This window comes from Vicugna pacos, chromosome 1 (genome assembly GCF_048564905.1).
Source record: "Vicugna pacos chromosome 1, VicPac4, whole genome shotgun sequence".
NCBI lineage: Eukaryota > Metazoa > Chordata > Mammalia > Artiodactyla > Camelidae > Vicugna > Vicugna pacos.
In genome coordinates, this window is record NC_132987.1 from 67,444,822 (window position 1) to 67,471,540 (window position 26,719).

General features: G+C 41.8%; 1 protein-coding gene across 2 annotated transcripts in view; it reads left to right on the forward strand.

Annotated features, from left to right (window-relative positions):
- Window positions 1-26,719, forward strand: part of HGD (homogentisate 1,2-dioxygenase) — a 42,530-nt gene that overhangs the window by 5,626 nt on the left and 10,185 nt on the right. Inside the window, exons 2-10 of one of the 2 annotated variants that reach the window (XM_006210341.3) lie at window positions 1,214-1,285; window positions 2,118-2,206; window positions 5,767-5,872; window positions 18,116-18,175; window positions 19,827-19,918; window positions 21,089-21,123; window positions 21,937-22,016; window positions 22,571-22,670; window positions 24,736-24,860. In XM_006210341.3, the coding sequence (XP_006210403.1) occupies window positions 1,214-1,285; window positions 2,118-2,206; window positions 5,767-5,872; window positions 18,116-18,175; window positions 19,827-19,918; window positions 21,089-21,123; window positions 21,937-22,016; window positions 22,571-22,670; window positions 24,736-24,860 (759 nt within the window). Of the gene's footprint in view, window positions 1-800; window positions 1,286-2,117; window positions 2,207-5,766; window positions 5,873-18,115; window positions 18,176-19,826; window positions 19,919-21,088; window positions 21,124-21,936; window positions 22,017-22,570; window positions 22,671-24,735; window positions 24,861-26,719 lie in introns of those variants that run through there. The other variant, XM_072964317.1, reaches the window with a different exon arrangement.

Genomic DNA, 26,719 nt, shown 5'->3' on the forward strand with positions numbered 1-26,719 from the left:
TCAAGCTCATCCTTCTCCAGGCTGCCGAGAATGCTGGAGGGCTTATCCTCCACCCACTTATATCCTTCTTATAGCTCTTAAAGACATGTGCTCAGATGGTGGCATTTCACTCACTGAATGAGGTGACAATTTCATTATCATGGGCTAAAATTAAGTACATTTATTAAGAACAACTACAGGAAGAAAATGACCTTCTTGGGGGGATGTTTAAATTAGAGAAAAGGGAGTTCGAACCCCACTTAGAGCAACATACATCCACTCATGTTTGAACAGACTCACTATAACTTAATAAAAAAAAAGTTAAAAAAAAAAAGAACAGACTAAGGGAAAAACTAAACCAAACAACAGGTATCTATTGATTACCTTTTACAAACCAGGCACCAGGCAAGTAGAGGTAAACGAAGTGCCATCGTTCCAGCCTTCATGGAGTTTATAAACTAGCAGAGAAGCCAGCCAGCGAGAAAGAATTCACAGGTGTGTTGACTGTTAAGTCAGAGTAAGTTTCAGGGGCTCTGCACACTTTGCTTTGTTGAGAAATCCCTTTTTCCTGATGTAAACAGATGGCAATCAGAATGCACTCCATTGTGCAACTGAGGACAGATGCTGGTTTGGCACTTCTCCAGAAAGTTACCCATATCTTCACAATTTGTTTCCATATATCCACATAGATGCAAATATATACACAAGTGCTCCAGGGAGAAGCTTTTGCCTGCAGTGAGGCTCATTGAAGGGCTTTCTCTCAAGGGTTTTGCTGTCAGATTGGTTCCACACACCTCCATACAGGTGCTTGTTTCAGAGTATAGAGGGGGAATGGAGCTCCAACCTCAGGGAGTTTGCAGTCTAGGCAAGCAGGACCCTGCTAACCTGGAATTGAGGTGATGCCTGAGCCATCTCCCCTCTTAGGAACTCCCTGATGGAACCAGAATTAAAGAACCTGTCCCTGGAGTGAGATAATTAAGAACAAGCCCATAAATTGACTAAGTACAGCTAAGGGTGGAGAGTCTATGCAATATCCAGCATTCTTCTCCCACTTAACTGAGGGTCTTTAAAATTCACACAGGGAATATTCTTTCCTAAACGGTTCACATGCCAAGACATAGCAAATGTACTATGTATAAAATGTGATATACAAATGCATGTCCATATAGAAATTCTTACCTTTCTAGACTGTCAAATCCTGTTGTTAATGGTTCTGTGTCTTTGTCATATGCAGTATCTTTCTGGATTTGGGAATGAGTGTGCCTCGGAGGACCCTCGCTGCCCAGGTGCCCTGCCTGAAGGACAGGTATGAGTGAATAGAAAATTAGCTTAGAGAGCTCTGAATTGTAGGAATGAATGACTGGCCTTCAGGCCAAGTGCCTCTACTCACCATGGTTCTTATAATTTAGCCTGTGAACTGTCTAGGAGCTTCACAAATCATTAAGACAACTGGGATGCAAAACAATGACAATACGAAGGTTAAAGTTGGATGGTGGTTACCTATGGCCAAGCACCCAACCCTAAATAAGTAAGACTAACTGTAGGACTTTCAAGAGGATCCCCTAGGTCCAGGGTTAAGGGGACTTCCTCATAGTTCCCTTGACCAGCATATGATATGACAATGATGAGAAAATAATCAGTCCTTTTTAAAGAAATATATGTACAAAGATGTTCACACTGGTGTTGGTTATAATAGTAAAAATATGGCAAACAAATTTTTTTTCAAACGTTTTTGAAGAATACTTCATGGCATGAAAAAAGTGCTCATGAGATAGTGCTTCCTTTTTTAAAAAAGGAAGAAGTCCTAATTATTATAGGACTACACATATTACAGAATCCCCATTTAAGAATGAAAGGAAATATACCCATATGTCAACATTGGGCTATTTCTGCATGGTGAGATAATGGGTTATAGTTTATAAATTTTCTACAATAAGCTTGAATTACTTTTTGCATCAGAGGGAAGAGTCACCTAAAATATTATTACAAGAAGTATATATGGGTTGGAGATAGTTGTGTGCATTGAGTGGCCCAGAGCATCTCCATCCAAGGCAGAATTCCCCAACTGAGTTGCTTGGTGGGAAGGTGGGATGCTTTTCAGATTGGACTGGTGTCATTTATTGCCTCCTTTGTCTTAGAATAATCCTCAAGTTTGCCCCTACAACCTGTATGCTGAGCAGCTCTCAGGATCAGCTTTCACCTGTCCACGGAGCACCAATAAGAGAAGGTAAAAGGATTAGGTTAATTCTGACCTGAGGTCTATGGGTAATGACTAGTATTCAATGCTGCCTCCTATACCTGGACCACAGCCTCCCAGGCTGCCCAAGATCTTGCTGTTTACAGGCTGTGCTCTGGATCATAGTCAGGGGAGGATAGGCCTCATCTCCAGCTAGAATCAAGTGACTGGTGGAAGAAGGTGAGAGAGCAGCTGCACAGAGACTTGAAAACACACGTCTAATTCCATTTATAAACCGTGCTTGTACGCAGAAGAAAATGTTCCTCATAGTCTGGCCTTACCCTAGGGTTACCAGTTAAGTTCTGAATTTTGGGTTACTCAATTTTTGTGTTTTTTTAAAATACTGATTAACTCAAAATTAGAGAAGATTCAGTGCAATATCCTCCTCAGCTGACTAGAAGTATTATGTTCTTTAGATGAAAATGTTGGATAATCCAAGCTTGGGTAGATGAAAGGTCATGTATTATGGCCCCTGTGGTTTGAATTAACAAGGTTTTTACTCTTTGGAATTTGCCTTTGCTGGAAACCAGCACATTCATTAGCACCATGTGTCATGCTCTGTGTTTGCTGTAATCCTATAAGCCAGGGCAGTGAACTCACTCCCTTGATTAACTCCCATGGGGCAGGTTGGATGCAGTTAAGTGTTGTGGTCTGGGGAGGCAGCAAGTGCTGTGACTGAAACAAGCAGCGTCTAGTTGTAGGAATTTCAGACGAGGGAGTCTCTGAAGAGGGCTGCCACTTATATTGGAGATTTAGGGAGGAGGGCAGGTGGTATTGTACTGCTTAGTGGAAGGTGACTCAGTTTATCTCCACAGAGTCCACCTGAGATGCAAATGAGATAGTGAGTACAAAAGCAGAGTGGACCAATCAAATGATAGCTTGTTCCCCTTAGTGGTTAATCAGGCTCACTCGAGTCAGGCCCCCTGAGTTTAAATCTTGACTCCTTCTCTCTCCGGCTTTGTGACCTTGGGCAGGTCACCCTCTCAGAGCCTCTGGGTTTTCATTTGTTAAAATGATAATAATAATACTTATTTCATAGTTGTGATGACGATTAAAGGAAAAAATGTAAAGTGCTTGGCACAATGCCGGGTCCATGGTGATTACTCAATTAACATTAATTATTATAAGCATCATCATTGCCACCATAGCAGAGTGTCTCCCTCCAGTACAGGGTATCCCTAGGAGGCCACCAGAGAACTGAGTGTCAGGTGCTATGTTATCATGTCAGTATCAATATTGCTTCTCTCTGGATAGACATGTACATGGAGGGAGGAAGAGATAGTTTCCCATACTTGTCAAATCAGGGGCTAATTCTATTGCTATTTAATCATCTCTCTGTCTCCCTCTGTGAGTCCAGATAGTCAAGGTAAGGTAAGCACACAGACAATTACTGTCCATTCTAATTTATGACAGCCTGGCCTCCATTACTATGTTCTTGACTTTATGACCCACTCACTAACGGGACACCTGGACTCCGGATTCTGCTGCCTGCCTCCATTATTCAGCAATATCTTCAGCCAGCAGGAGCAGAGCTCTGTTCCAGGAGGCTGAAAAGGAGCTGTTGGCATTTCATTAAGAAGCTGGCACCATTCCCTGAATCAGAATTAAATCTCTGTCCAGGGCAATGTAGTGCTGCCTGGGGAGTTTTATAAACTCAGCTAAAAAACAAGGGACACAGGGCATGGCTCACCCATCTGTTTAGAACTCTTCAAAGGAATCCACAAGAATTTTGTGAAAATGCTCAAAATTCCCAGTGGGAAGATGGAGCCAGCTCCATCCATAGGTGAGAAAGCCTGGAATTCTTAGATTTGGTCACTATTCATTTAAGCCACAGAGTGTAGGACCCCTCCCCCACCCCTGCAAAACTATCAGAGATTATATCTATCAGGAGCTGATTTTTACCAGATTAGTTAGCTGCTCCCTTAAGTCCTGAGAAGGGAGAGTCAGGACACAAAATGTGGAAAATCTGGACCATTATAAAAACCCAGATGATCAGGGGTAGACAGATAGACAGTTCAACACACATCTAATAAGTAAGCGCCAACTGTATCCCAGGCATTCTGGGTACATAAACTCTGAGACCTCACAACAATCCTGGGAGGTAAGGATGGGGAATGTAGGATCAAGAAAGTTTTGTAACTGGCCCAAGAAGACACAGTTGGTTCTAAGATACACACACGGGTTCTCAATTCCACTACTAGAAGCTGGAGAGGCTTAGTTACCGCATGGCCTGCAGTTCAGTGTCTGAGATCACATCACCTAAAACTGGAGGAATCAAATAAAAACCAAACAAATCTAGCCCTTTTATCTCCTAAATGGCTCAGTGTGGGGCCAGGTCAACTCCACCCTTTATAGTAAACTGTCCTGGGGCTCAAAGGGCCAGAGCCTGTTCAAGCAGCTCTGGTCTTCCATTGCCCAGGTGATGTTCCTCTTCCTGCAGTCCTCTGACAGGGTAATGGCCTTTGAAAGGACTTGGGTCCCTTCTAGTGAGTTTCAGTGTCCTTCTCAACTTCTGGATGGTTCTCATCCTAGTGTCCATCAGGGTTCCTTCATTAGAGTCTTCTCTTCCTGAAATAAAGCCATAAATGTACTGTAAGGAAATATAGATAGGTAGTCTTATTATTGTAGAGGACAGATGTGTTAATTCCCTGAACCTCTCACAAATTAATGTCAAAAAGACAACCCAGTAAGAAAATGATAAAGGACTTGTGCAAGTAATTCATAGAAAAATTACAAGAGGCCAATAAACATATAGATCCTCAGTCTTATGCATAATAAACATAGTACAAAATAAAAATGAGATACTACTTTTTACCTCTAAGGCCAAAATTATTACTAATACTCCATGTTTGGGTTATCAGGCACGCTCACACATTACAGTTGTGAGAATAAAGTGATACAACAACTTGGGTGATTTTGCTTATCATGCATTGAAAATATCTGAGAATATACAAGAAAGTTGTTCAATTCTGATGCCTCTGAGGATTGGCCCTGAAAAAACTGGAGGTGAACACCACTTACCTTCTGAGACTTTCTGAATTACTTGAATTATTATTACCACTGGCATGAATTACCTTTATAATTTTGAAGAAGATAATTGATTTATATTTCAAAAATAACAAAGAAACCATCCAAATTCTCTCAATCTACGTAGGCTTAATGTCCTCCCTTTCCAGAGCCAGAGCAAGGATTCGTATCCAATGATGTACATAAGCTAATGTTTGTCTGTGGATTTGCCTGAACAGATATCCTTCAAGGTACTCTTCCTTCCTTTATAGCTGTCATTGGGAAAGACAATTCTTTTTTTTGTCAGTATGGAAATAACCAAGATCTGGAGCCTCAATGTGAAGAGTGATGGGTGAAGTGAAAGCTGAGTGGCTGGGGCTATGGACAGCAGTGGCTATTCAGAAGTGATGCTGTGTCATTGCTTCCCACATTAAAGCCCACAGATCGTTGTTGACTTGAGCGTCCTCCTGATGGCACTTCCTAAGCCAGCCTGTGCATCACTCATACAGTCACCCTGAGGTTTATGTGTCCTTGTTTCCCCCCAGCTGGCTGTATAGGATTCTACCTTCAGTTTCTCACAAGCCTTTTGAATCCATTGACCAAGGCCACGTCACTCACAACTGGGATGAAGTTGATCCTGATCCTAACCAGGTAACCAGGTCCTGTGAATTGGAACATAGCATGTATTCAAAGCACTGAGTATAAATATTTAAATCTATCCCAGGTCTTTGAGAAATTAGACAGATTTTTTTAAATGTGTCTGTTCTTTTGCTCAAACTTGCATGGGAATTTTGGAATTGACTGATTGTGCCTGTGCACGTGCGTGTGTGTATGTGTGCGTTTGTGTATATAAACTTTCGTTCTTCTAGCCTAATGGCTTCTAGGTGGGCACAGAAGTGGTTCAGACTCAGCCAGAGTGCCCAGGTGAGTTGGATGAATGGGAATTATATAGACTGGTGAAAATGCATCTATATGCCCTAAGGCTGGTTTGTTTGTTTTAATCTAAACTCACCACAGAATACTGAAAACACATCCAACACTTACATACTGGAAAAGAGGCCTCTGGTATAGAAACGAGAGGCTTGTTGTCTGAGCTGGATTCTGTCTCTTGTCACCTAGGAACTTCCATTCCTAAGAGTTTCCTTCTTTTGATCTGGTGACAAATGGACTTTCAGAAACTTCTGGATATCACTATTATTTACGTACTCTGCTTTCAGTAATGAGACAGATCCAATGCTATAATGGACTGAGCTCTATTTTTTTTTTAACCTTCTGAGAACCTTAGTGTGTTCCCTTTGCTCCTGAGTTTAGGTCCATGTCACTGATAACAAGTACATAATGCAGGGAGGAAAACAGACCTGAATTTGCATCCCTGACCCTCTACTTACCTGCTGTGTCTTTGAGTTAGTGTTTCACCTGTAAACTGGGATGATCACGACATCTGCCATGCAGTGTTGTTGTGAAGATTACTTGACAGAACAGGTGTGAACGTGCTTCACACAGTGCCTGGAATACTGTAGGCAAGAACCATGACCCTGATACAGCCATTTTGATCTATTCACCTAAAGGCAATGGTAGAACATACAAATCTCAGAATTCATATTCAGGTACATTTTTTTCATTTTCTATTTTTAAATTCTGAAGTCTCCATCTGCCAGACTGGCAGAAAACAATTTCGTCTCAGCCTTCCCTGGGAATCTCTGGTCTTAAACGATGCCAGAGTAGGATGGGGGTCGAGTCTTGATGGTTGGTCCTCTCTCATTGGGTAGTGTTGACATGCCCACTGTTCTGCTACCGTTGTGCCAGGTTTGGGCACAAAATCATCTGCAAGACATTTCTGGTCCTGTTGTCCTGGATATGCCTCACAGCCATTTCTTCCTTGTAGGAGTTGCTAGGTCACAGGTTCATGGGTCGCCTCTGCATTCATAGTCCACACAAGTTAGTCAGTCTCCCTCTCTCCCTCCTCTCCCTTTTCCTCTGCTTTTCTCCCCTCCCCCAACTCCTTTCCACAGCCCAATTCTGTTTGGGCTATACCTACTAATCCTATAACTTCCCTTAAATGCTTAGACTCTTTGGAGAACAAAAGGCACAATAATTTATAGTCACTTATGGTTTCTTGCCCTGCTCCATCTTTTCCCTAATTATAGAAATCTCAGAGAACTAAGTACCTGCTTGAATGATACTAACTCCTCTCCAACAGGGACAGGAAGAGAGGCCTTGAGAGTGGAAAAATATGTGGTTAACAACTTAAAATATTATTTACCTCACAGCCATTTTGAAACCAAGACATCCTGTCTAAATAACTGACCCTTAAACTTGTGTTAAGTTTAGTACATGAAACAGACATCCTCCCTAGTCTAGTTCTGGCCTATATATAGCCTTTACGCCTGGGGGAAAAGGCAGCCCCTGCTCCAACCTCCAACTGCAGGTGCAGTCCTGTGCTGAGACACAAGGCCAGGCTTTCAGCTCTTGCCCCTTGCCCGTTGGGCAGAGCAGGGCCCTCTGCGGGACAATTTCCACAGGCAACCTGTGGACCCCATATTCACCTGTCCCTGAGCCTCACCTGGGCTCCTAATTCAATCCCTATAGACTTCTCTCTCACACTCTGGAGTTAGAAACCCATCTGGCAGACCACAGTCATTTAATCACTTACCTCATTCATTGAACTATTTATTTCCACACTCATCTCATAAAGGGCCATAAATCATTCTATCTAAAGTAACTGTTCCTTCTCTGAGAACCTCCTTGACTCCTTAATGGGTTACATCTCAAATTCTCTAACTTCAACCCCAGAATGGGCAGAAGACCTAAACAGACATTTCTCCAATGAGGAAATACAGATGGCCAATAGGCACATGAAAAGATGTTCAATATCACTAATTATCAGAGAAATACAAACCAAAACTACAATGAGGTATCACCTCACAGTGGTCAGAATGGCCATCATTCAAAAGTCCATAAAGGATAAATGCTGGAGAGGGTGTGGAAAAAAGGAAACCCTCCTACACTGTTGGTGGGAATGTAATTGGTTGCAGCCATTATGGAAAGTGGTACAGAGATGCCTTAAAAAACTAAAAATAGAGTTACAATATGATCCAGCAATCCCATTCCTGGACATATATCCAGAGAAAACTCCAGTTCAAAAAGATACATGCACTTCAATGTTCACAGCAGCACTATTTACAATAGCCAAGACATGGAAGCAACCTAAATGGGCATCAACAGATGACTGGACAAAGAAGTTGTGGTATATATACACAATGGAATACTTCTCAGCCATAAAAAAAGAATGAAATAATGCCATTTGCAGCAACATGGATGGACCTAAAAATTATCATACTCTAGTGAAGTGAAATAAGTCAGAGAAAAACAAATTATTACATGATACCACTTATATGTGCAATCTAAAAAAATGAGACAAGTGAACTTACTTACAAAACAGAAACAGACACACAGACATAGAAAAGAAACTTATGGTTACCAAAGGAGAATGGGGGGGAAGGGATAAATTTGGAGTATGGGATTAGCAGATACAAATTAGATAAACAACAGAATCCTATGGTATAGCACAGGGAACTATATTCAATATCTTATAATAACCTATAATAAAAAGGAATCTGAAAAAGAATATGATTGAATCACTATGCTGTACACCAGAAACTAACAGAACATTGTAAATCAACTATACTTCAATGAAAAAAAATTCTCTAATTTCTCTCTTAGAATTACAGTGGTCATACTCATCTGCTTTAGATTAATAAATAGACCTGACTGCTTAATAACAGGACTCTGTCTTTCATCAGAAAAAATAAAGGATGGATACCTATACTTCTATAGGATTCTTGTTCAGGCTAAAAATTAAGCATTTATTATATACTAGTGTTGGAGGGTTGAGAAGGTATTTGACCCAAAGTAAATTTTCTAATTCTTTTCTTCAGGTGGTATAGAGAATCCTCAATTAAATTTCTAACAGTTCTCTCAAGTAGAGTCAAATCTCATATTATACAAAGGAACAGGGAGGTTGTAAAATCAGCAAGTAAGACAAAAATTAAATACAGACAAAATTATCTCTGAAAAAGCCCTTAACTCACCCATAAAGTCTAGGATACATGGTTTTGTGCGTAGCTACCCTGTATGGTAATTCTTATGTACACCAAATTTGAGAACCATTGAGCTAGACTAAAAGGGTTATAGGAAAAGTCCACAGGCAGATGTTTGGGAATTCAAAGTATGGGGCCTTTAAGATAACTATCAAATAACCAGTGGTACATGGGGTGGAGAGGGGCGGCCCAGTGGCCCTGCCTGCTCATATCATCCACATAGTTATTTAAGCCTCTGTAACCTTAATACATCGTCATGGATTTGTTTGTGGTGGTGTGGGCAGTTGTGGGTTCTGGCCAGCAGAAGTCCCACTGAGACGGAATGAATTACTCAAGACTCTGTGGAAAAGTTAAGAGAGCAAGAGGGAGTCAGGAGCCAACTCCACGAGCGTCTCAAATCTCCCATATTTATTGAGTACAGTCAAAGGAGGACTGCAGGAATTTAGGGAAGGACAGGGTGGGATCACAGTGAGTACAAAGGCTTTGTTTATTGTTGGTGTTTGGCTCAAGGTCAGAAGACCCTTTCTGGTGAATCATGTTCAAGTTGAGCCTTTCAGCTTATCAGGGCGGAATGTATGAGAATTAGCTGCTTAACAGCTTGGACTCAGGTGGCTATGCCTGTCTTAGGTTGCCCCCCTCAGGGGATCTTACCCATCATTGGCTAACCAGCCTTCTCACCTCTGAGTCTGCAGCTTTTTATAAGTTGTTTACCATTCCAGCCCAAAGCTGTTTTGGGGATAGAAGACTAACAGCAGGCACGCCCAGCGTTTACAGCCGGGGGCCTGGGTCATTGCTAAAACTTCAAGGCAGTTACTAAGCACATCTTCAAGGAGATAAGCGGCTGAGATTGTTACAATTTGTTAACCCAGTCATGGGCTTCCACAGTGGGCAACAGTGGAGCCACACTTTTGTGTGGGTATATCACATTTTGTTTGTAGAGGGTGAGGGGTGAGGTTTTAAACCTAACCTTTAAGGAAAATGTGAGTGTGATGTGTAATAAGCTCAGTAATATCCTTTTATTATATAGTATTATTATTTCTATGACTATTGATACATTTTATTTAACATGAATAAGATCATCGGGTACAGGTGGCTTGCCCATGGAAGCTAACCTCGTTCTGATAGAATTTTTCTTGTTTTGTCTTATTATAAAGATAATATATACCTATAAAAACTTAAGTGATACAGAAATTAACAAAGTAGAAAACGGAAGTCTCCCACCAGAAATGACAGTCAAGTGCATCGGTTGTGTGTGTTAATTCATTATTCATAAGTAGTTAACGTACATTTTGACAGGGAAGTTTGGGAAAACTGCATTTAAAAGCCTGGGTTAATATAAAGTCTTCAAAATAGCTGCATCAAAAGTTTCTGCTTGCCGTCTAGTAAATTCTGAAAACACATTTGTTTCCTCCTCCTCTTCCCCCTGTTTCCTTGCTCTGCACTTCTCCTTGAACTTGTTACTTTCCTCTGTTCTGAATTCCTTCGAGCACTTTCCACATAGTGGCCACAGAAAGCATTTCTTCTCCAGTATTTCCCCTGCTTGTTTCCAGCCTTGTGCACATGCATGTGGGGACAGAGGGGCCCCAAAACTCCACAGTGCCTCTTTGAACACCAGCTCCATCAAGGTAGTGGTTATCCTCCCTCTGCTCTGTAACCTGTATCACCTGCCATTCTGCGTCCCTTGTCTTGATATACACACCCAGGCTGTTCTTGCAAAATCTATCCTTTTGTCTTTTCATTTACACCTTCTTGACAAGTTAATCTCTCTTTCCAATTTTATGCTTCATTAATTAACCACAGCAATCTGCATTCATCACTTTCCCCCACTTGTAACCTCTTCCAAATAAGTACTCCAGACTCTCACCGAGAAAGTCTGAGGAAATTATATTTAGGAACCCATCTGACAGTCCTCCAGCTGAAACTGTATGGTAGGTGTGTCTTCACCTGTCACAGACCAGATCCGATGCTTCATCAGCTTCACTGACTCCCCACATTAGTCATCTCTGGGAATTTGAAGACATGAAAATTACTTAATGTTTCCTCCAAGAGAGGATTATGGGATATGCTATCATTACCATTGTGTTTGATACCCTGGAAGACAGGAAGACTGTGTCCCAAAACCTTAATTTTCTTTTAGTGTACTTCATTAATAATCTAAGAATTAATGCAAACTCTTTTTGAGTGTATGCAGAGTCAGCTGTGAACATAACAAGCTCAATCCATTAACATCTCACGTAAAAATATATTGAATTTTGTTCATCATGCACTTCCCTCTAACTTCTGGAATCCCAGAATTTAACGAACAAATCTGCAACCAGTTTGACTCAGCATTCCTGAATCAGCATTCTTTTGAAGGTCAGAGTCCTTTAAAGTCTACCTTTGTTATCACTATAGCCCTAATCTCTTGACTGTTGGAAAGTCCAAATTTTAACCTAATTAATCCTCAGCTGAGGAAATTATCTTTTAGTTCTCAACCAGTATTATTTGGGCCAAGTGAGAAACACCTCAAAGATAACTAAAGATCATATCATAAAATTCCCTCTGCTGCAGGACATACAAATTATCAAAAATGTTTCAAAACAATACATCCTTACAAGGTGTCTGATGTCTAATTTGTGAAACTCTGTAAGTTTCACTATCCCCAAAGCCCCCACCCTCCAAAAATGTCTTGGACTTCCAGCCTCTTTAAGGTTTTGCCTAAGTCTCTCCAATACATAAACACTCCTTGAGAAAGTAATCTAAACCCGCTGGATCACCTCATTCACTACGTAACACTTTGTAGTTCAACCAGCCTAGGCTATTATAAGTATTTAAACTTCTTTAAACAACAATGCACCCCCTACCATTAATACATGTTTTTATTCAAAACTTAAATAAAAGCGCCAATCCCTAATAATCCCACCAATGCAGAGTTAACCACTTCTAATGTTTTGGTTTCTTTCTTTCTAGTCTTTTTCTTTGCACATGTGTGTAAATAAATAAGGTCTGGGGGTCCAATGCAGCCAGAAGTCAAAAGTAATTGAAAATAATCCCAAACTTCATTTGCTTCTCCTGAAAACATTAAAGAACATGCAGTATATGACCCACAGCAACACTTTCGAAAGTCCCCTTCCCCCAGTTTTTCCTGGACTCCAACCCTCTCTCACCTCTTCCCCATGCTCTTGTCTTCCCCAAGCTCCTTGGGCCTAGACTGCTGGTTCATGGCTTGGCCTTGCCTCCCCCTACCTTCTGCCTCTAGAAAATGACACTTAGATGTAGGTCCTCACCCTCTTTTCCCAGGAGATGCACACACACCTACACACATGCGCACACGTGTAACATTGATCTACATGGTAAGACTGGAGTTCAAAGGGCTGAGGGAGGGGAAATGAGCAAAGCAGAATTTTCCATAGGGAGCAGTGAGGGGGAGGGGAAGGGGAAGAGGCTGTGAATACTCTTATATTAATGCTATTGGTTTTTTTTTTTTAAGCAGTTACAAATATACTTACTGTAAAGTAAACTCAAGCTCTAATTCAGTTTTAAATTCTGGTTGGTTTTTTTTAATTAAACATCATATTTTGTGTCTTCTTCCATGTCTTTTTAAACTCCTTGAGTACAGATAATTTTTAATGTGGCATTATAATTCACTACATGTTTATAAGATGATTGCTCTATTGTCAGATATTTAGATTGTTTCCATTTTTACTATTATAAATCGTCCATGGCTAACAACCCTTTTCTCCTCAACGTCCCACAGCCTGAAACAGATGACTTCCCTTTTTTCCTTCCTAGATCTCTGTCCTTTCCTGTGTTCTATGACACTGTGTAAGCCTGCAAAATAGGAGATGCTCTTACCCCTGCATTGTCTCCATCACCCTCCTGGGAAAGAGGGAAGTACTTACTCTCTCTTGCCCCTCACTTGCTCTTCCTTATTGTCTTTCTTACCTTCTTTTTTTCTTGTCTTCCTTATTACCCCTATCTGCCTCCTCCCCCGGTATTAGTTTCCTAGGGCTGCCTTTACAAAGTACCACAGACTAGGTGGCTTAAACAACAAAGATTTATTTTCTCACCATTGTGGAAGTAAGATATCTGAGATCAAAGTGTTGGTGGCATTGGTTTCTTCTGAGGCTTCTTCATTGTCTTTGGATGGCCGTCTGATGCCAGTGTCTTCGTATCATCTTTCCTCTATACATCTGTGTTCAAACTTCCTCTTCTTATAAGGACACATCTTATTGGATCAGGGCCCACCCAAATGACCTCATTTTAACTTAATTACTCCTGAAAGCCCTTATCTCCAACTACAGCCATTCCAAGGTACTAGGGGTTAGGACCCCAACACATGAATTATGGGGAGAAAACGATTTAGCCCATAACACTCTCCCTCCACTTCCTTCACTTTTCTTCCAATTTTCAGTTACTGATTCCCACTTTAGTTGGACTGTCTTTGTCTCAGAGGTGAAGGGTTAGTTGCTATTGATAAGAAATACCCAGCTTGGGTGAACTAAGAGGCGGAATTCCTTGAGCGGCAGGGGATTTTTCTAGCCCGCTTTACTTCCTGCCTCTGCCCAAACCCCCCACATACACACATCTCAGCAGGCAGAATTACAGAGATCTAACTTCACCCCACATAATTCCAGCCCAAAGCTTGGTCTACCCTGATAGACCACAAGGCAGGAAGTCAGTCCCCTTACTCCAGTCTGGAAGCCATTCTGGGGCTGCCATCATTGCAGAACCTCATTTATACTCTATCATCCACTTCATCTCCCTCTCGCCATCTTCCACATCTCCTGTATTTTATTTTTTAAGAATCTAACATCATTCATTCCCATGACATTATTTATCACCTCTCTGCAACATATCTTACAAATCTCTCCACCAACTTCAAGCACCACATGGGACATTGCCATATATATGTTCCAGCTCAACAGGATCCATACTGAAGACATCATAGTCCTATCCAATCCTTCCAAACCTTTTTCTCTCTCTAGCTTTTCTTGGTCTGTTAATGACACAACCATTCTTTCCCACACCACCTGCTCTGACCCCTCCCCTCACTGCCCAGTCCATCTTTAGAGTTATATTTGAGAACTTCTTTCTCCATTTACATTAAATTAGGTGCAGTGTCCATAGAATGGGGATTGTCATTTACATAAAGGTTACCAGGGGGCTTGTTGAAAATGTAGAATCCCCAGACTCCCCAATTAGAGATTCTAATTTAGTAGGTCTGGGACAGTACCCAGGAGTCTTCCCAGACGATTTGCATGCAGATTGGCTCTAGTCCACACTTGAAGAAATACTGCTGTAGAATTTGCTTCCAAGACATCTCTGACATCTGTAGTTTCCTTCCTTTTGATAACATCACCTGATTTGGACCTCATTTCCTCTTACCTGGACTGCTATAATGGCTCCTAACTGATTCCTGTGTCTTCTCACCATATCCTACACCTTGCTGCCAGACTCAACTTACTAAATTATCATCTCAAAAATCTTTAAATTCTGCCATTACCTCTCCCTTCCACTGCCCAGCCAATCAAGTGCAGACTCCCTAGACAGGTGATCAAAAGCCCTGATTCACCATCATATCTTTCAATCCCTTCACTCTCTTCCATGCCCTCTATCCACCAGCCACACTGGGACCTTTATTATTCCAGGACAATACTCTAAAATTCCCTGCCTAGGTGCTTTATGCTCTTTCATCTACTTAGAATTTTCTCTTCTTCCCTCACAAGTATTCACCCATCCAAATGCCACCCATTATTTAAGACTCATCTTAAATACTACTTTCTTCATTGAACTTGTTCAATTTTTCTCAGAATATTTGAGAGTAGGATCTATGTCTCCATCATCTTCATATGACCTACAATGTCCAGCACGTGCCTTCTTCCAAATAGTAGAATCACAAGTATTTGGTGAAGTAACTGACTCCCTGAAAGCTCAGATCCCATCGTCCTATAAATAGACTAGCTTGCATTTCTCTAAATGCATTCACTGGCTTTTGCCAACACTGCAGTGCACATTGCCCTGTTCAACACTTTTGGACAGCTTGCTGGCTCTTTTTACAGTACATCTCCATCAACTTGCATTTCACTCCTTGGAAAGAGGTTGGCGCTGTCTGCAAACCAGATTATTTTATTGTGTGTATCTCTTATTTTTCATGTATAAGAATGTTAAATATCCCCTGTACCAGGAATTATTCCTGTGGGAAACTTCCTGTTTATATTTCTCTTCCAAAGTCATATCCAGTTATTCATTTCCTTGTTCTATTGGAAAGTGCCCACACTTCTAGGACCTTCTGTAATAGGTTCCCTGATGGCAGAGACTGTCATGTTCACCTCCGTACCTGGCATAAAACCTAGCACTCAGACAGGTACGGTAAATCATTTGAATGAATTAACATAAGAGGATTGGACAAGAATGCTGATCTTGAAGGACCTCAGCAGGATTTGGGTCCCAGGAGTTAGACTGGGCCAAGGCAACTCAGCCTTGGAGGAGCAGTAGATAAGGGCCCAGATTAGAAGACCCAGTGCAAGACTTAAAAGGAAGGCTGAAGTGCCACAGAAGACTTTGAAAAACTGGCCAGCAAAAACCTTACCAAACCAACCCTTCAGCCTCTCTGGTTGTCTTTCCCACTCACAGGATATCAACCTCTTCTCTAGGGCCCAGGACTTTATTTCTACCCACAACAGGTATTTTTAGTTTCAGGAAGATCTACAAAGGTGCTTCTCAGTGCAACAAACCAGGTAGTGCTTCCCCTATAACTAGGATTCTGTCTCACTCACTTGCTCCCTTTTATTCCCCCCTTTTTTTTTTCCTTATTCTTTCTCATTCCTTGCTCTTCTTTTTTTCTTTGGTTTGGAAAGCCTTAGACTTTGTATTTATTTAAACATCCTTGCTATTGGTAACTGGCCCCAGATACAATTTAGCTGATTAACTGATTGGTTGTTTAGTTGACTGACTGGACTACTTGACCATGAACAGTAACATAAAAATCACAGAATCTCTGGATTGGGTGTGCTGATTCTTAAACCATAGCTGCACATTAAAAGACCTTTTATAAAATAGAGATTTCATCAAATTCTGGTGCCTGGGTCCCACTATCTTAAAATTCTGATTAACTTGGTCTTGGGTCTCCAAGACTCTCCAGAAGATTCTCATGGCTTGCCAGAGTTTAGAATCTCTGGGTAGATCTAAAAGGTTGCCCAAGCATCTGCTAATTAAATCCCTTCCACTGAGAAATCTAGAATGATGAATTTTCTTGGAACCAAGATTCTAGGTAGTAGCATCTTCCAGACAATCTTTCTGGGTGTACAAACTCTGCAATAGAGGGAAGCAGCAAGTACTGGTGAGTGGCAGACCAAAAACTCCCCTCAAAAAGCCAGCAGTGCTCATTTGTGGCCCTTGCTGAGGTCAAGGGAATATCCTCCTAGTTCAACAGTGCTCAACCAGGGAAATTTTGTCCCCCTCCCCCCAGTGACATATGACAATGTCTGGAGACATTTTTGGCTGTTGTAACTTGGGGGAGAGCTACCAGCATCCAGTGAGTAGAGGTCAGGGATGCTGCTAAACATCCTACAATGCACAGGACAGCTCCCACAACAAAGAGTTATCCAGCACAAAATGTCAGTAGCGCCAGAGAAACCCTTTCCTAGATCCTTGCTCTCAGCTTCCCCTACCTCCCGCAGGAAATATCAACCTTGGTGGAATTTGTCCTAAACCTTTCCCTTCTTTCTGAAGCATGATTTCTACAACGGTTTTTCAAATCAATATTTTACATTCTTTTAAAGTAGTCCCAGAACGTGATACTTCCGTTTTGCTTTTAAGAAATAAAGGCTGCTGCCTGACGAGGTGAGAGAGGCAGAATAATCCCAGCGCCACCCTTTCCACTTGCTGCTTCCTTCCCCACTACTGGAGGCCCTGCCGAGCCTGCCTTGACCAGGCACCTCAGCCAGTGGAGCCAGCCCTCAGGGTGCAGATCACTCTGTGAGATGTCCTGAGGCCGCTTAGTTTATCAGCCTCCAGCCTGGCTAGGTCAGACCTGCTGCCAAGTTGATTAAAAGTGCTGGGGCTGACACTTCTAGTAGTGCTCAGACCTGCTGATTTTTCTTCCCACTTGCTTAGATCATTTCATTATTAAATTAAAGATTATTGTGATTTAAACTGAACCATCAGGCAGCCTGGGGACAAGCGTGGAGTTTGGTGAAGAAATTGAACCTGGTGCTGCATTTACCAAATCCAATCTCAGCTGGGTGCTTTTTCTTTCTCTTAAAGAAATAATTCACAATTCCAACTGCTGGAAGTAAGAAGTAGAACCTTCCCCTGCAGTGTCAGGAGCCCACACAGAGAGGCTGGCACACCAGGAAAGGGAGCTCATTATAAATAGCATAAAAAGCAGCATCAGTCAAAACGCAGTGATGTGCCTGAGCAAAATTGCTAAAAGAAACAGCTTCTGAAATAAGAAGCAATTTTTTTTTATTTTTGTAATTTAAAATACTAAGGAACAAAGACTGTATGTATATATATTATATATATATATATACACACACACATATATATATATATATAATATGTAAACATATAGGTTAAAATTCACTCACACACACATGCACACACCCTACATACATACACAGAACCCAACTGAGTCCTTTTAAGGGAATGATGGATAATTATTAAATTTAAAATAACAAAATCACAAGTAGTCAGATCCTCACAGAGGGAGCAGCTGTCCTTTTTCTGTGTAATCAATGCTATTTATCTAGAAAATCTTATGGTTTCCCCTTGTGAAATAATTTTCCTGTATGTGTATTTTTTTTTCCAGCTGAGATGGAAACCATTTGAGATTCCAAAAGCCTCTCAGAGGAAAGTGGACTTTGTGAGCGTAAGTCAATACCATCCACACCTGCCCACCACTCTCCTCTCTTCCGCGGTGGGTGATCCAGAGCATTTGCAGGCTGCGTGCCACACAGAAGCAGCCTTGGATGCAGCCAGCAGACCCAGCACCACCTGCCTCTGCTCTGGGGCTGGCCGAGCAATGTCTTACTTACAGGCACCATATGGCTCCTGACACCAAAGGGCACTCGGGGTCTATTGACAACATCTTCAAATGGCCAATGGAATCTGAGCATTTACCTACCTCAGGTTTTTTTGGTTTTGGCTAGAACTGGGGTTCTTAGCCTTTTTATTGCATGGACTCCTTTGATAATCTGGAAGCCTGTGTTTTAAAATGCATAAAATAAATTACATAAAATTCCAGAGAAGTCAATTATATTGAAATACAATGATAAAAATATTAAAATGATAAATTTGGTTTGGTTTATAGTAATATGTATGCTACCTTATTAATGCATTAAATCACAAGATCTATGAAAAGATATAATAACTATGGTCATTAAAAGTATGAGCATAAATGATATTTTGGGAGAACAAATATAATGTGATATAAAAATGTCTATGATTTCTATCAGTACAAGGTTACAGGCACTTCTAACACTGCTGCAGTTTGTTGCTTACATTCACATTAATTGAAGGAAATGATCAATTTCAGTCAGAGATTGGCAAAATACATATATAATTTTTTCCCCCATCCAAGTCCATAAACTACCCAAAATGGTTCCCTGGGCTAGAATAGCATCAACTCAGGGTGGCAACTCTAGTTAGTACAATGCTGATTGGAAGTTCTGCTTGGTAGTTATAGATGCTGGGAGTACTGAACGCCTGTGCCCAGAGCAAAACTTGTGTAGGGGAGAGGCTGGGGGCTAGAAGGAGGTGGGGCTCAAAAAAGCCAGTGGAGGGTTCTACAGCCCAACCTCAGGTCCTGGCTTACTTAGGGAGAGTCCATGTGCCCAGCCACAGGCCAAATTTTTTGGTTCCTGTTTAATTATTTATCCATATTAAGTGCTCCAATCTCTGTGTGGACTTATCTAAATAGACCCAGACTTGCAAATCGAGTTAAAATACAAAAAGATATCCCTCACCATGGGCGAATTATGGTTATCTAGAGGAGCAGAGCTCCCTCCTTTTGGGAAGGCCGACGTGTTAAGGTTTCTTGCACTGTGGGTTATTAGCAGAGAGGGTTTCAGTTGGTCAGAGTACCTTCCTCTCCCCTGTTCTGGAGAGCTGGCCCTATCATAAGCAGAGGGCTGCCCACATGATGAAGTGTATTTGAGGGCCATTAGTCCCTAGTGCTGCAACCTTTCTCCCCCTAAGCCTCCTAGGTGCCTGATTTTACCTCCAAAGGAAACTCTCCTTCAGGTTGATCTTAAGCACCAAAATGATAAAGTGCCAAGTAGTGAACTGATGCTCTGTAAGGTTAATTCTGATGGAGCCATGAAGACAATCCAGATATAGCACCATGGCTGGCAATTAAGGTGAGCCACCATCTATAAAACATAAGGCAGTAAACTCGGGGCTCCCTAGAGGCAGCCTGGTTCCACAGGGAAGACACTAGCAGAACTTGCCTCATGACTCTCAGGGACCAGGGGGAGGTCTTGGCCTCATTCACCTTTTCCTCTCTTGCGGGTCTCTCCCAGGGTCTGCACACCTTGTGTGGAGCTGGAGACATCAGGTCTAACAATGGGCTTGCAGTCCACATTTTCCTCTGCAACACCTCCATGGGGAACAGGTAAGTGTTTCAGAGCAGGAGCAGGAAATCCCCACTCCCCGAGTTGTTGGCCAGAGGATGAAGCCTGGGTTGTTGTGTTTGTTATTGTTTTTTTTTCCTCAGAGCAGTTTTGATATATATTGATTAATGGTGATAATAAATGAGCATTTCTATCTTGACTAACTCCTGTGACATAAACAAGAATGTCACATATTAATGGAAACAGAAAAGGGACAATAGGGCACTGAAAGCAGGAGTAGTCAAAGAAGCATTTTGACTTTAACCAGGTTTGAGTCAGAATATCTTTAACTTCTAAGGCTCCTCAGGGCTGTTCTTGAGTCCAAAGTCACATTACACGAGCAGCCATTAGGGCTACCTATTGGTGGTAGGTCAAGCTGACAGACTGTGTCTTCAGCTAATGACTCTGTGTAAGCTTAAAGTTCCTAACAGAAGGACTTACATATTAGATTTTTTAAATCAGAAAACATATAATTTCTGCCTTTTCTTTGGGAAGCAGACTATCATAACAGTTTTGCATACTACCTCTGGAACCAAACTATTGAGTCCAAAGCCCAGTCCATTCTTCCTGGCTGAGTGAACTTGGACAAGTCATTTAACTTCTCTGAGCCATGAATCAGGGCCAAGATCACAGCCCTATGACTAGGCACTGGAGACATCCCTTGGGGTCCAACGTCATACCAGGCAGCTCTTCTCTCTCCACTTGAGCTACCCTAGCCTTCACTCAGTTCTTTCAACCTACGTGCCCTCCTGCCTCAGAGCATGTGCATGTGCTGTTCCTTCTGCCTGGAATGGCCTCCCCACCCAAACCCATCCCCAAACCCTTGCCTAGATGATTTCTTTAGATCTCAGGTCAAACGTCCCTTCTTCGGGGAAGCTCTGGCTGCCTCCTCAGACAGATCAAGTTCCTTATCTTTTCATTCCCCTGAACTTGACTTGCCCAGTGCCACTACAGTTTTCGGTGATACAGTTCTGTAACTGCTGGATTGCTGTCTGACTTCCTCCTAGACTCTAAGCTCCATGAGGGCAGAGATGGGGTCATCTTGCTCATCATATTACACCCAGCACTAAGCCTGGCACACACTGGGTACTGAGCAATAATTTGAGCAGTGACTTAATTTGCCTGGACAATGTTAAAACTGGAAATCATAGGAATTATTCCATATGTTTCAGATGCTTTTATAATTCAGATGGGGACTTCTTGATTGGTAAGTTTTGAGGATTCCAGACTCTTTAACTGTTAATTGATCCCTAGTCACAAGCTGCTTTTTTAATTGAATACATATTATTTTCCTTCCAATCTGCCTTATTTAGTGCAATCTACAGACCAAGGTGTAAAGGCAACTGGTGGTCTGGAAAAAATTCCTGTGTACCTCAAGTGCCTACTCTATTTCCTGGTCTCCCTGTCTTTGCTTATTTCTGCAGGGCCTTTCTAATCAGGGGGATCTGGACAGCCGAAAAGAAATGGAGGGTAATACCAACATGTGATTAACTTGTTAAGATAACTGTTTGCCTTCAAATTCACTGAAGAAAAGGCCATCTGTCATTGACATCTGTAATATACATACAAATTTTCATGAGACCATCTAAAATGGAAAGTCTAGTAAAGAAAGTCTCTGGTCTTCCCATTCTTTTTGATGGTTTTAATACCAATATTTTGGAGTGAACATTTTGATGTAGACATTAGACATGCAAATGCCAGCCTCCTGCTGGAACTATCAGAAATAGGTCCTTTTCCACCCTATTTCTGCTGCCCTTTCTGGTCAATCCACAGAATTGTGCATATACAAGCTCCTGCTTTACCTAGCAACCAAAAAAAAAGTTAATTTTTTTATTCATGTTTTTCTAGATAGTAAAATAGCTAACCTAAGTTATCAGAATACATATTTCCCCCATAAGACTCAATAAAGCTCTTTTCACTTTGGATGAAAAATCAAATGCAGCCCTTAAGCCTTTTACTCTTCATGAAGTGGTTCTCACATGAAAAGAATTACTCACTGCTGCCCTGTCTTTTTTGTCAGTTCCTCAGCAAGGGAAACTTCTCATTTACACTGAGTTTGGCAAGATGCTTGTACAGCCCAACGAGATCTGCGTCATTCAGGTTGGTGATGTGTCCCCGTCTCCTCCCTGCTTCTCCCTAATTTGGGAGCAATCAGATGTTGCAGCTGCTGCTATTTCCAACTCTAAAATTTCTGTCATGTCTGAGCAATGGGGAGGGAGTTGGAGTTACACAGAAGGCTCCCTGAGCAGAAGAGTAAGCAGGCTTAGGTGTCTGCTTTGTTTTAAAATAGCACACAATCACAAAGCAAAGAGCTTTGTCAGTTCTCTTTCCTAAATATTTATACACACCATGGATAAGGCCCTGGATGGGAGTGAAGGGCAGTGAAGATGGATTTCTTCAAAATCTGGCTAAATCAGAGCACCGTTATCTCTGAGCCCAGTGAGAGAGTAGACTAGAATTGGTTTGGGTTACAGATGTGACTAGAAGTTAAATTTTTCTTTCTAACTCATCTTTGAGCTGGTCACCTCTCCAACATAGTTCAACAGACTGTAGCCTTACTCACGCATGCAAGGCCAGCTATGGCTCTTGAGCAGCTCCTTTGTAACTACAGGTATGATTTGGGAGAGCACACCAATTTTCACTTCCTATTCCAGAGAGGAATGCGGTTCAGCGTAGATGTCTTTGAGGAGACCAGAGGCTACATCCTGGAGGTCTACGGTGTCCACTTTGAGTTGCCTGACCTGGGACCAATTGGTAAATCTTCACCACAAGTTTCTAAGCCTGACTTGAAATAGAGGACACAAATAATCACATGAAAGTTAAACATCTTTCTCCCCTCTTTATTGCACTCAAACGTTCAACTTTCCTCTCTAGACAACTTCTTCTCTAACCAAGTGTAGCTGGGAATTTCAGAACCTACTGGAGTTCCCTGAGCAATCACAGACTTCTGTTTTTGGACCTCTAAATTCAGGGGCTCCAGGTGGTATGGCTGACCCATCTGATGAGATGACAGCTTTGTTAATTAGCTGGTCAGTGTGTCAGTCCATCAGCTTGTCTTGGCTCCCATGTTGTGCTGAGGGTAATGACAGGAACTACATCAAGGGTAATGAAGGCCTCTTGCCATCACATACATGCATAACAGAATGATCCAAGCCAACCCATTATAAGTCTCTCTCTAGAATAGCGTTCAGACCACTGGGGAGCAAGACAATATATAATACATTTCAGGTTATACAGAGTACACCCTAAAGGATGTAGAAGTCTGGGTTACTGTGGGCCAACTCTCCAGGAACAGCTTCATAGAAGAGATGAGATTTGACTAACCCTTGATGAAAAGTTGAGAGAAAATAAAGAGGAAAGGCAACGGCTTAAGATAAAGTATTCAGGTGAGAATGGGCTTTGTGGAAAGGAGGAAGATCATTTTCTTAGGCCAGTGGGTTGTGTGTAGGCAATAGAGTAAGGAAAGACATAAAAACGGCAGGGGGCTATGTTGCTTTGGAAAGGGGAAATGGATTGAGAGAGACACAGTCTACAAACCTCACACTTCTACTGAGCACATGCCACAAAATCGACACCCTTCAGAGTCAGAAAGGGTACCTCACTCAGTGCTGTGAAGCAGCTAGAAACCACAGCCTCCACGAGGCAGATTCAAACTTTCCAAAGTGAACCAGCATCCTCCACCCCCGATTCCTCTGGCAAGCCAGAGCCAGGATACCAGGAGAGAAGCGAAGGTGGAAGGAGGGCTTATTCTCAAAATGTCTCTGGGAGTGAAAAGAGTGGTTGGGAAAATTGGCCCTTTGTTTCATCTCTGGCATGTTTGCTGAAGGTGGCGGCCACACCTCCCAGCTCTACCCTTTCCTTGTCAACAGATTTTTTAGAGCAAAACAGGGACAGGGCATCATGTGCCTTCCAGTCACTCCCCTGGGGGAATCCAAATAGTCAGAGGAAGGTGGGAGGCAGCAGAGAGACAGCTGGAGCCATGGCGGGCCGTCTGTCATCCTGCTCCCCACCCGCTCTTCCCACTCGGCTCCAGCCACCTGCTGCCCTACAGCCAGCCCAGCCTCCAGGTTCTATGGAACACAGACCCTCTGGAAAATATGTATAATTTACTAACCAGCTGGACGCTTTTTTTTTTTAACCCCAGGAGCTGGCAATAATAAAACACTCCCCAGGTCTGTCCTCTCAGAGTTAAATTATGTTTTGCACTAGTGCTTTTCATTTTTGGTCTTTTGATTTATTTTCTTCCTCTGGAGGGAATACTCCCAATGTGAAGGTGAGCAGGTGAGTCCCAGATACTTTCTCCCTCAGTGGTAGACAGATCTGTCAGGCTGCAGAGCAGTTTTACAGACTTGGATAGATTCTGAGTTCTGTGGTAGGAGCAGTCACGCCTGGGGCTACAGTATGTAACCCTTTCTTTCTCCAGGACTGTAGATGAGTTCTAGGACCATCAGAATTTTCTTGGGGAAAAAAAAGTCTAGTATTCTATCATATCTTCCCTTTTCTAGTCTTCTCCTCTTCTTCCCTCCCCTCCCCTGTAGTGATGAGATAATGCATACAAAATGTTTATAAACACTATTCATTCTACAACTTTAGGAAGTAATGCTGGTGATATTTTCATGATTTTTTTTTTCTGACCAAATTCCTTGGGTCCTCCTTAAAAGGTACCAGACTGGGATTCCAGTAGATCTTTGAACAATGAGAGCAAATTGTGGAGTATCTTTTGATGTGGAAGAAAGCCCTTCCTCTTTGTGCAACAGTGAGCATCTTTCCTATGTGATTTCAGAAGTGTCTAAAAGACTTTTGGGTCACTGTGTTCTAGGAGCCAATGGCTTGGCCAATCCTCGTGATTTCTTGATACCCGTTGCCTGGTATGAAGATCGCCAAATGCCAAGTGGTTACACTGTGATTAATAAATACCAGGGCAAACTTTTTGCTGCCAAACAGGTAAAGTCAGCAGGTTGGTAGGCAGGGGAAGGAATAAATAGTTATTGAGCACCTTCTGATTGCCAAGGCTGGTGTTAAGTATTTACACATATTCTTTCATCTTTACCACATCACAGATCATGAAAACGGGCCAGGTAGTGTTAAATAACTTAGAAAATGTCACAGTAAATGACAGAATCAGCATTCAAACCCATATCTTTCTGACTCCAAAGGTCATGCTCTTTCTATTCATCAAGCAATAAAAAACCCAACAATATGTAGATCTCTATAAATGGTGGGGAAAACATAATATATAGGCAGGGTAATATGTTCTGAAAAGAGAAATGAGCTAATAGCAATTCATCTAAGACTTATATTCACCAATGGCCACCATATTTCAAATATAAGCACTGATGGATAGAAAACAAATAGAACTTAGTTAATTAGTTTGACTTGGTTTATACTGCCAGCCTGGTAAACTCAGGAGATAAGCAAAGGCATAGATAATACTAAAAATAATAATAATAAAATAAGATGTAATCTATAGTATAATACACTATTACTTAATATAGTGGGTATATAATATAGTAGAATAAAATAATCATATAGTAAAAATAATACAAAGATCTCTTCTGTCCACTATTAATTGTTGCTTTATTTTTGCTCATTTAACTTACTGCTTATATTTCACAAGGTATGTTATTTTCTTTGACAGCATCTAGAAGGTATGTTAAGCAGCAGAGGCCAACTAGTTTGGCACATAAAATTAACCCCTGAGGGTTAATTGTCACTCTCATTGACACATAGTCACCCTCATATTCTCTGGATCAGGATTTCTCAAAATGTGGTTCAGAGACCATTGGCATCAAAAATTCTCAGAGTGGCTTGTTTAAAATGCAGACACTCAGATACTACTCCAGCCTGGCAAAAACGATAACCTCTGGGATGCAGTGTGGAAATCACATTCATTTAAAGCATATGCCAAAATAACAAAAAATAAATTAAAGAAAAAAGCATATGCTGTGTATTATATTTGACATACATTTGACAGAGAAGCATCATTGTAGAGACAGCCAGGCAATTTCTAAGTGGACCCTGTGCTGGTTAGTCTCTGTGTTAGCCCCGACCCATCCATTCTCCCTTCTCTGCCATGATCTGTGCCCTGGGAGATTGACCTACATGGACTGTACCCTCCGGACTCCCTAGCCAGCTAGCTTTTGGTTGGGTTCAACCAGTGGGAGGTACTCACAGGAAATTGGAGGTCAGGTGCAAAGACATGTTGGGGTTTTTTCCCCGGTGCTTGCTCCTATTTGGGACTGCCTCCCTCTGTGATCTCAGTTCCTGTTGGGTAGCCCCAGTGGCATGCTGGAGCCAGTTTATACTGGTTTGCAAAAGCTGATGTAAGCCTCTTCCCTACTTTGTGTTCAGTGACATTGGTAGCTCAAAAATGATCGTGGTGAGAGTTTATACCCCAGAAGCCAGCAAACACTATAAATCAGAGCTTTTCATTTTTTTCTGGAATCAATTGTTGAGTATTTATTTGCACAACACTGAGCAGCCCCCTTCTTCATGGTTCTAGCTCTTGCTGGAGTTCCATATCAATATTTCTAACCCCTATCCCACAGGCCTAAGAATGGCAATGCCTTCCCTCTATTGCTAGGCTCAGATACCTCACCATCTCTAGTCAGTTCACTTAACCTTAATCATGTCTCTGTGAGTAGTTCCTTCGGTAAAGTCTTTGGAACATTCTGCACTGGATTCTGTTTCCAGAATAGTCCCATAGCTACAGCAGGAACTGCCTTCCTAAAACAGAACACTGATCCTCTCCTACCCCAGGGCAGGTCCAAGAAGAATCACCTTAGGATTGCTCTGAAATCTCA